The 10,359-nt window shown below is 43.3% G+C and overlaps 3 protein-coding genes across 3 annotated transcripts; 2 read left to right on the top strand and 1 right to left on the bottom strand.

Annotated features, from left to right (window-relative positions):
* Positions 1 to 397: 397 nt before the first annotated feature.
* LOC117727556 (serine protease 23-like) lies at positions 398 to 3,462 on the bottom strand. Its single transcript, XM_034527930.1, has 2 exons — positions 3,171 to 3,462; positions 398 to 2,566 (listed from the first exon to the last, which is right to left on the bottom strand). Exon 2 carries the CDS (start codon positions 2,560 to 2,562, stop codon positions 1,132 to 1,134), a length of 1,431 nt encoding a protein of 476 aa, XP_034383821.1. The 5' UTR covers positions 2,563 to 2,566; positions 3,171 to 3,462; the 3' UTR covers positions 398 to 1,131.
* A 414-nt stretch (positions 3,463 to 3,876) lies between these two features.
* Positions 3,877 to 4,886, top strand: LOC117727557 (C-C chemokine receptor type 1-like). Its single transcript, XM_034527931.1, has 2 exons — positions 3,877 to 4,667; positions 4,765 to 4,886. Exons 1-2 carry the CDS (start codon positions 4,290 to 4,292, stop codon positions 4,777 to 4,779), a joined length of 393 nt encoding a protein of 130 aa, XP_034383822.1. The 5' UTR covers positions 3,877 to 4,289; the 3' UTR covers positions 4,780 to 4,886.
* Positions 4,887 to 6,246: 1,360 nt separating this feature from the next.
* LOC117727558 (C-C chemokine receptor type 1-like) lies at positions 6,247 to 9,381 on the top strand. Its single transcript, XM_034527932.1, has 3 exons — positions 6,247 to 6,331; positions 8,846 to 9,202; positions 9,300 to 9,381. Exons 1-3 carry the CDS (start codon positions 6,308 to 6,310, stop codon positions 9,312 to 9,314), a joined length of 396 nt encoding a protein of 131 aa, XP_034383823.1. The 5' UTR covers positions 6,247 to 6,307; the 3' UTR covers positions 9,315 to 9,381.
* Positions 9,382 to 10,359: the final 978 nt, after the last annotated feature.

Genomic DNA, 10,359 nt, shown 5'->3' with positions numbered 1-10,359 from the left:
TGTTGTTTATTTCCAAAAGTGACTGTATCTTAATCCATTGTGGCATTAACGAAGTGTTGAAAGAAAAATAAAGATGACTACGACACAAAAAAAACAAAAAGAATGTGGATAAATAATGTTTGCTAAGTATTCAATTTGAAGGCTGTGTTGGTTTTGTTTTCTTTTTTTGGAGGTTGTTTACGGACGGCGTCGGTCTTTCTCCCTCAACCCCACCTGCATGTGAGTCCAAATGAGATGCAATAAAAGACAAATACAGTGATCCAAACTACCCTGTTCTGATTTCGTCGACTTGTTGTTTGAAAATTCTACATTTTTATTGGTTATCAGTATGAATTATTAACGTGTTTGTGGCATAAACACTGCCGTGCAATAACAGACACAATTACTATACGTTTAAACACCAGAAAATACATGTATATGTTGTGGAGAGTAGACTTACTATTTATTTAACATGACGTGAAATGAGGACCAGTAGGTTTGACTTATTTACTTTACTATAAAATGATAATTGTGCAACACAGGAGAAACAAAACGGGGTTATTCCTTTTCCTTCACATAATTACAGTTTCAGAACAGTTAACAACACATTTCTCTCACAAATTGAAGAATGTTGTCATGCTCTTCTCTTAATAAACTGATAAATTGCTGAATAGGCCACAGATCCAGAATCAGGGACATGTGCCGGATTCCTGTATTATATATTTGCCCGACACACTGTCCACGGAGGTGTTCAGCTGGTCTCAGATAAGCATTTCTTGGCCGGTATGTAAAAAGCTGCTAAGAATGAAAATGTAGTCTTAAATGTCTCAATAATTACATCAATAATGACGTAAAGGCTATAGTACTTTTACTAATAAGTGCAATAAAATAAACAGCAATGTAACATTGTATCGGACCTCCACAGATGAGTATCACGAAAAATTGTTACTATATCCTGATTGAACTCATTTAAGGTTTCTAAAATATCCCAAACAGCACAATGTAATATTGTCATTATAGCTGCCTGGGAAATATCTTCAATAAGCGTTCTTCTTGCATATAGTAATACACACAGGCACAGTCTCTTTACACACAGGCACAGTCTCTTTGAAACTGACAACATATGATTTTTCTATATCCACCGCTTTGCACTCAAACCTCTTTACAGAGATTTGGATCTCCATGGATCCAGTGACAGATCTGTGCATATTTGGGTGGCGTAATCCTCACCGCGACATTAAACACCCTCTGCTCCCCTCCCTTCCCCTCCACCCGCCGATGGCCAGAAAACACCCCGATCACCCTCCGCTGCCACTTCCCCTTCCTGCCTTCCTCTCCCACTTCCTGTCTCAGCCGGACGTAAACGCCTGCACCTGTGGCGCCCGGCTGAGCGTCGCAGTGCTGGTACATCAAATCGTCCGACTGGTTTGCCACGGAACAAAACCGGTAAACCACCTTCTCATTTCCGCGCCCGTCCAGCAGGCTCTTGTCAGCGTCGTAGCCTGAGAAGTGGATCCGTGCCAGCGGGGCGGGGGAGGGCGCCACTCCCAACTCCATGAACTTCTGTTTAAGGGGTCGTTTCAGCTCCAGAAGAGCGTAATCGTAGTCAGGGGACACCGAGCTTGTGGAGGTCTTGGTTTGGATCCATCCTTGAGGGATTCTGGTCTGTTTAACTCGAGTCCAGCGTAAGACGGACTGCTCCTTGGGTTCAGAAGCACTACGTCGTGTACGTCTGAGACCTTTTAGCTTCCCAGATCGTCCTCGTCTCTGTCGGTCACCTGTACTCCTGCCATCAGCCGCATCCTCCTCACCCTCTTTTCTTCCCCTGCGCCTCCTGCCCTTGCCTCCCCGTGTCCCACTCACTAGATCTCCATCAAGACTGTTCTGATCCTCACCTTCCTCCATTATCTGATCCTCAACTTCTTTCCTCCCACTCCTCCGTCGCCCTCCTACCCTCATCCCACTTCTTCTCCTTTTAGTCTTGAGCTGCAACACCCCTACTCTAAGCTTTCTGGCACTCTCTAGGTAGTCCCTCCCATCATGGATGCAGTGTGCCGCTGTCAGCACGTGTTTCTGGGATATTAGGACTCCGGAGCAGCCCGTGGAGAGGCGGACAGCGGTAGAGAAAGGATAGTTGGTGATGAAATGAGAATCGGAGATCACAAAGCGTCCATCTGTTCCATAAACCTGTCGTTTCCTGCGGGTGCGAGCTGGTGAGTGGGCTGGTGTTCCTGCAGACGTCTTGTTAAAGCCCTGCAAACTGATATCTGTATGAGTGCGAGTGCCATTCTCATGCATTGTCTCATATCCCAGAATCCTCTCTTGTTCATTCTGGTCCATAGGTGGTAGGCTGCTTTGACACTCTATCCCACAGAGAGTGTCTTTCCGAACACTCTTGTCGTCGTCCTCCTCTCGCCCGCTGAACAAGGGCGTCTTTAGAGGCTGTGTGTGTGTGTCCAGCAGCAGCGGGAGGCTCTGCCTGGTCCACCAGTGCACCTCGTTGCTCTCATCTTTACCAAAAACCTCCGAAACTGTCAGGGCTGCCGCACAGAGCAGCAGACACAGATAGTGATTGAACCCCATCCCACTGAAAAGAAAGAGAAATCAAGATAGATATTGCAAATACCAAAAGGGTAAGAGAGATATACCGTGCATCAAAACCTCGTTAACATCTCTTAATCATGTATCAGGTGAAGAGAAAAAGTCTTTGCATGTTTCCACATCTAATACTGGTAGCGTTGATGTTGGTTTTAAAGCCAGAAGAGGGCGCACAAGCTCAATTTCTAAACAATGCACCACTGAACAGAGAAGCGTGACTGTGATATTTTACTTTAAATTAACATGAAGTGTCTGCAATTGAATTAATTAAATATGTAGCTCAACATAATGGTAATGCTATCATTATTACAACATGCAACATCAATTCAGCGAGAGAAAAAAGCCTCTCTGACAATAATTGACTATTTTCTGATGTAAATAAAGTCAAGAGGTTATTATATTAGCTTATTCAAAGAGTTATACAGCAGATAAAATAAGCAAGCCTGTCAGAAATCCAAAAATAATAAAGAAACAGTCCTAGTAGAAAAAAAAGAAGATACAGAGAAAACATGGCTTTTGTAAACAATATTCAGAGGAAAGTTTTATCTTTAGTTTGAGAACATGTGTCAAGCAATACAAATGTCTCTTCCTACCTCCAAACATTAAAAAAACAAGCCCAAAACTTCCAGTAAATGTTCTCTGTCTCATCAATACAAAAACCTCTCCTCACAAACGGCTCCAAGCTGACTGGCTTCCATCATTTAATGGGCTAAAAAAAAAAAAACTTTGTGCAAGATCCTCAGAAATCTACATCCCACTCTGATGCAGAAAAAAAAGCAACGAGCAGAGACAGACAGAGAAAGAGGGAGTCCACCAGGAGGGGCAAGCAGGAGTGAAGGTTTTGATCGTGTTACATTACACATCACATTGTGTGTCAAAAGTGCAGTCATGTGGAGAGAATTTGGAGTAAGTTTTATGTTGAAAATACACAGAACAGGGATGGTTTCAAGAGAAGGAAATTCATTTAGATGTTAAGTTATTTACTGACAAAATGTTGCCTCTGAGAGTGTGTTTTTGGGATCATAAATCTAAATGTCAGGTGACATTTGAAGTCTGAGTTGCCGATAGAAAGGGTTCAGAGCTGCCCTCAACTGTGTTATGACTAACGGGGCTGGTTAAGAGTAGGGATTGAAAAGTCAGCAGGAAGTCGTTTTGTGAAAGTGTGAGTCACCACAACCGTGAGAGGTATACTTGAGCACTCTGCCGTAACTATGGCACCAACAATATTACGCAGCTTGCTGCGGCCTATTGCAAGATTAGCTGTTGACAGACACACGCACACACACACACACACACAACCAATCGCATGATTCTCCTGGTGTAGATAGTAAGTCCTGTTGATGAAACCCCAAAAACTTCAAGTGCCACATTTAGAAACAATAACGGATTGAGAGAAAAAGGGAAAGGTGTGTAGAGTTCCAGTTCCCACTGTCCTGATGTCAATGGTGAAATCTGCAGGATGTTGGCGGTGCAGGACAGCTGGTCATCCAGTGTCACAAGTTCTGAACCGGGGGGACACCAAAGAGTTCTCAACGGTGATGGCGCGGCCATGGTTTGAGTGACTTTGGATACATTATCGTGAATCAGAAAAATTGTAATTCGTTCCTCTTTGAACATATCAAAGGAGAACATCTTGTTCCCCTAAATGACTGTGCAGTTTCCGACATCACTCGCTCAGTGCACAGTATAACAGACGGCAGCAAGTTTGCAGCATGGACCAACTCAACTCCTCTGTGGTCACGTCTAATATCTCCTCTCCTGGATATCCACCTCTTACCTCCTGGTTCTCCGATCTGATCGCTTCGGTGGTGCTGTCCTTTTGTTTCCTTCTGGGAGTTCCTGGAAACATCGCCGTGATCACCCTCAGACCAAACTGGGAGCACCTGTCCGATCTGAGTCAGATTTTGATGCTGAATTTGGCCGTTTCAGACTTGCTCTGCCTGCTCACTCTGCCGCTGTGGATTTACACTTTACTGTACAGCTGGACCTTCGGCCTTGTGACCTGTAAGCTGCTGGCGTACCTTGTCTACTGCAGCCTTTATGGCAGCCTGCTGACTGTGACGGTGCTGAGTGTCCAGCGCTACCTACAGGTGGTGCAACTGCAGAAATGGTTCGATCGGAAAGGTAAAAAAAGGATGCTGGTTCTGCTTTGGCTGATTGCGATGATCCTGTCCATCCCTTCTTTAGTGGTTCGACAGCTGACCCCGGACCAGCACTGGACCACCTGCCAACCTCGCTTCTCTTCCCCGGCCCAGCGGATGGCCGTGCTGCTGTCAGAGTCTTTGCCAGGATTTGTTTCAATAACTGTCGTGATATTTTCATACATCAGCCTCCAGAGAAAAGTGAACCAGGCAGCTTTCTTCAACAACCCAAAGACGACCCGGCTGGTCACGAGTATCATCGTGACCTTTTTTGTCCTATGGATGCCATATCATATCACAAATATGCTTGGTGTGGCAGCTATTTCACTCCACAATGACATCCTGTTGAAGTTTTGCATGGACAGCTGGAGCATTGTTGGAGCATTGGTGTTTGTAAATAGCTTCTTGAATCCGCTCCTTTATGCATTTTCTTCTAGAAACATGTTCACTGTGTGCCAAAAAAGGAACATGGCTACTGTTGTTAATGCAGAAGCTCGCATGTCACAAGTCTAAACTTAGCAGAATCGTTGAAAAACCACAAAATACATTGGAAATAATGAAAGTAGACAAATGATTGTTGTTCTTGTAAGCTCTCATGCTGATATCGAGTTTGTGCTTCTCACATTTGTCACAGAGAGATGTTTGTGGATAGCAGGATTAATCAAAGTAAATTGACCTGAATGTTTCTATATTACATTACATTACATTACATTACATGTCATTTAGCTGACGCTTTTATCCAAAGCGACTTACAATAACTGCATTAAACCATGAGTCCAAACTCAGAACAACAAGAATCAAGCAAGTACAATTTCTTCAATAAAGTTAAACTACAAAGTACTATACTATACTACTATAGAAAACAAACGACCCAAGTTGAGATTCAAAGTTGATCCTCGGCTTTGCAAACATTACATTACATTACATGTCATTTAGCTGACGCTTTTATCCAAAAAGTAGTCCTCAGGTTCTTACTAGTGTTTTAACTTTTTTATCAAATTCTTATTGATTTTCTAGATATGCATTAAAAGTGACAGTGAAGAACATCACACAAATGGATATGTAGAGTGCATGTGCACACACATATACACATATATAAAGATACATGAACACATAACCATACAAAAATAAATGAATAAGGGTATATATGTACATATATACATATAAATACATATACATACACACATATACACACATACATACATACATGCATACATACATACACACCCTCATACATATACATACACATATAGTGTTAATTACTCCCCTCTCATGAATGGCAATGCCCACCCCCCTCAAACATCTCCAAATATTATACAAAGGAAAGTATTATATTATGATACAATTAAATAAATTGTTGGATTTTGCTAAAAACCGTAGACCAGGATAAGATAGTTGTTTCGTTCGCACTATATATTCTGGCTATTGAAAGTTCCCATTTCCCAGGACTTGTTGTGGTGAAAGCTCTCTGTGCAGGAAACAGAATATGTAAAAATGCATCAGATAATGATGCTATTTGCAAATCCACGAAGCCATGATGGAACTTGTTATATCCGGGAAAGATTTTAGTTCATTAGAAAGTTTGCAGCATGGACCAACTCAACTCCTCTGTGGTCACGTCTAATATCTCCTCTCCTGGACGTCCACCTCTTGCCTCCTGGGACCCCACCGATCTGATCGCTTCGGTGGTGCTGTCCTTTTGTTTCCTTCTGGGAGTTCCTGGAAACATCGCTGTGATCACCCTCAGACCAAACTGGGAGCACCTGTCCGATCTGAGTCAGATTTTGATGCTGAATTTGGCCGTTTCAGACTTGCTCTGCCTGCTCACTCTGCCGCTGTGGATTTACACTTTACTGTACAGCTGGACCTTCGGCCTTGTGACCTGTAAGCTGCTGGCGTACCTTGTCTACTGCAGCCTTTATGGCAGCCTGCTGACTGTGACGGTGCTGAGTGTCCAGCGCTACCTACAGGTGGTGCAACTGCAGAAATGGTTCGATCGGAAAGGTAAAAAAAAGATGCTGGTTCTGCTCTGGCTGATTGCGATGATCCTGTCCATCCCTTCTTTAGTGGTTCGACAGCTGACCCCGGACCAGCACTGGACCACCTGCCAACCTCGCTTCTCTTCCCCGGCCCAGCGGATGGTCGTGCTGCTGTCAGAGTCTTTGCCAGGATTTGTTTCAATAACTGTCGTGATATTTTCATACATCAGCCTCCACAGAAAAGTGAACCAGGCAGCTTTCTTCAACAACCCAAAGACGACCCGGCTGGTCACGAGTATCATCGTGACCTTTTTTGTCCTATGGATGCCATATCATATCACAAATATGCTTGGTGTGGCAGCTATTTCACTCCACAATGACATCCTGTTGAAGTTTTGCATGGACAGCTGGAGCATTGTTGGAGCATTGGTGTTTGTAAATAGCTTCTTGAATCCGCTCCTTTATGCATTTTCTTCTAGAAACATGTTCACTGTGTGCCAAAAAAGGAACTTGACTACTGTTGTTAATGCAGAAGCTCGCATGTCACAAGTCTAATCTTAGCAGAATAGTTGAAAAACCACAAAATACCAGTCAAGAGTGCTGAACATTGAGGGCGACAATGAAACTAGAGAAATTATTTTTGTTTTTTGTCGAGTGTCAAAAGCTCTCGTGCTGATATCCAGTTTTAGGGTGTGGTTCTCACATTTGTCACAGAGAGCTGCAGATGATTTGTTGTCGGCTTTCTATAACAAACATTGAGGTACAACACATGCCCATCTCGACATAATTAAAACAGTCTGGGAGCAGGATTTAAACCTCTCACTAACGGACGACGGATGGGACTCTGTCGTGAAAGTGATACATTGCTCGTCGCTGTCCGTTACAGTTCCAGGTTGTGCCCGGGGCCCGTGTGTCCAAAGACAAACTATACCGTGTATATATATCCACATGTGAATCCCTGCTTTGACAAATGTAAAGGAGTTGAGGCTTTCATTATCCACACGTTCTGGTTGTGTCCCAACTGGAAAAAGTGGTGGTGGTACGTTTTCTATACCGTACCCCTCATCCTCAATTTTGACCTAGAACCTTTTTGGCACCACTGGAGAGGAAGAAACATGCATCTGACTCCAATCAAACACCGCACACGGTCCTCTGCCTCTCTTTTAGGCCAAGTGTGCAGCATTACTAAGATGGAGAGATGCTGCCCCACACTCGGGGACCTTAAAAAGATTTCCCACTCAAATGATGAATTCCAAAAGGTGTGGGGACGTTCCTGAAATACTTTCAGCACCTTTAGACAAACTAAAGACTTATTTCCTCACTCTTTTTGTCTCTTGTCTTTCTGTAGATCACCAATGATACAACCTGTATATGTGATCAATTTCCCCCCATAATATATTTATTTGTCGACCGACTTTTACTTTCTCTCTTTTCTAAATATACATCCCGACTTCCAACCTTTTTCCTGTCACTCCTGGGACGAAGTATCCTTTCAATCTATGTAACTCCAGCCTGAGGATGGGGCTGGTGGAGGTGAGGGACGAGTGGGGCTTAATTGTGCGTTACGCGTCTGTGTTTTATATTTGCTCTGTTGATTTGACATATCTGTTGTGCACTGTGCAAATATCTTGGGTGTATATTGTGATGACTCTTTCAAAAATCAATAAAGATATTCTTGAAAAACAAAAAACGTGCATCGTTTTATTGAAATATTCTTTAATAGCTGACATCGATTTAAACAATATTTCCCAAAATGGATACGTAGCATGTAGACAGAGCACATATGCTGTTTTTAAATCCATTAGTGTTTGAGATTATTGTGTGGGAAATGCTTTTACTTTTTTTTTAGTAAATCGAAATGTGCAAAGTAGTCCTCAGGTTCTTACTTCCCAGGACTTGTTGTGGTGAAAGCTGCCGTGCAGGACACAGAATATGTAAAAATGCATCAGATGATGATGCTATGTGCAAAACCACGCAGCCTTGATGGAACGTGTTACATCCGGGGAAGATTTTGGCTCATGAGCATCAATCACTTCCTTTGTGATTTGTTCCTCGTTGAACACAGTTTCCATCATCACTCGCTGGGTGCACAGTATTTAGCTTTTCTGCCAGCAAGTTTGCAGCATGGACCAACTCAACTCCTCTGTGGTCACGTCTAATATCTCCTCTCCTGGACGTCCACCTCTTGCCTCCTGGGACCCCACCGATCTGATCGCTTCGGTGGTGCTGTCCTTTTGTTTCCTTCTGGGAGTTCCTGGAAACATCGCCGTGATCACCCTCAGACCAAACTGGGAGCACCTGTCCGATCTGAGTCAGATTTTGATGCTGAATTTGGCCGTTTCAGACTTGCTCTGCCTGCTCACTCTGCCGCTGTGGATTTACACTTTACTGTACAGCTGGACCTTCGGCCTTGTGACCTGTAAGCTGCTGGCGTACCTTGTCTACTGCAGCCTTTATGGCAGCCTGCTGACTGTGACGGTGCTGAGTGTCCAGCGCTACCTACAGGTGGTGCAACTGCAGAAATGGTTCGATCGGAAAGGTAAAAAAAGGATGCTGGTTCTGCTTTGGCTGATTGCGATGATCCTGTCCATCCCTTCTTTAGTGGTTCGACAGCTGACCCCGGACCAGCACTGGACCACCTGCCAACCTCGCTTCTCTTCCCCGGCCCAGCGGATGGCCGTGCTGTCAGAGTCTTTGCCAGGATTTGTTTCAATAACTGTCGTGATATTTTCATACATCAGCCTCCAGAGAAAAGTGAACCAGGCAGCTTTCTTCAACAACCCAAAGACGACCCGGCTGGTCACGAGTATCATCGTGACCTTTTTTGTCCTATGGATGCCATATCATATCACAAATATGCTTGGTGTGGCAGCTATTTCACTCCACAATGACAGCCTGTTGATGTCTTGCATGAACAGCTTGAACATTTGTAAAGCATTGGTATTTGTAATTAGCTTCCTGAATCCGCTCCTTTATGCATTTGCTTCTAGAAACATGTTCACTGTGTGCCAAAAAAGGGAACGTATATAATGTTGTTAATGCGGTAGCTTCCCCTTCCAGGAAGTCTTATCATATTATCGACAAAAAAACACCAAACACCAGTGATGTCAGTGTGTTGTTGTTGTTGATGATATGAGAAACATGAGGAATCTGTTTTTTTTCTTTAAAAAAAATGTGTTTTTAGAGGGTGTGGTTCTCACATTGTTTATAGAGAACTGCAGATGATTTGGTTTAATAAGGAATTTTGATGTGAACCAACATCCCCCCCATACGTCTACTGTGTGCTGATTAGAACTGGTCCTCAGTCTGAGCTGTTAAAATAGATGGTTTGTTAAAAATAAAGGTCAAATAAAGTAAATACATATTACTTCTGCTAATGTTGGTCATAATCGGCAGAAATGTTTCTTCTGCTTCACCATACATGTCTTTTTCTTCTTTTTTGTGTGCGTTTATGTTTCTTTTTTTTCACTGATAGTGGCATTATCTCTCTGAGCATCTTAGTTTTAAGAGAGATTTCCAGTCAGATGCTAAATATTTGTGTTGGAGCACATCCAACAAGAGGAATGACCATTTGTCTCCACTGTTTAGCAACAGACATCCATAGAGACAGATTAGAGGAAGGATAGGGAGCGAGGGGGAGTACGCTAAAACAAGCAGATGGA

This window comes from Cyclopterus lumpus, chromosome 24 (genome assembly GCF_009769545.1).
Source record: "Cyclopterus lumpus isolate fCycLum1 chromosome 24, fCycLum1.pri, whole genome shotgun sequence".
In the NCBI taxonomy this organism is placed as follows: domain Eukaryota; kingdom Metazoa; phylum Chordata; class Actinopteri; order Perciformes; family Cyclopteridae; genus Cyclopterus; species Cyclopterus lumpus.
The sequence above is the reverse complement of the archived record's forward strand: the minus strand, read 5'-3'. Positions and strand labels throughout refer to the sequence as shown.

Excerpts from the sequence above, each read along its gene's own strand:
- LOC117727556 (XM_034527930.1), bottom strand. The coding sequence starts at position 2,562 with ATGGGGTTCAATCACTATCTGTGTCTGCTGCTCTGTGCGGCAGCCCTG.
- LOC117727558 (XM_034527932.1), top strand. The coding sequence starts at position 6,308 with ATGGACCAACTCAACTCCTCTGTG. Across the intron at positions 6,332-8,845 it reads ACCAACTCAACTCCTCTGTG|GTCACGTCTAATATCTCCTC; the intron begins GTCACGTCTAAT and ends AACTCCTCTGTG.
- LOC117727557 (XM_034527931.1), top strand. The coding sequence starts at position 4,290 with ATGGACCAACTCAACTCCTCTGTGGTCACGTCTAATATCTCCTCTCCT.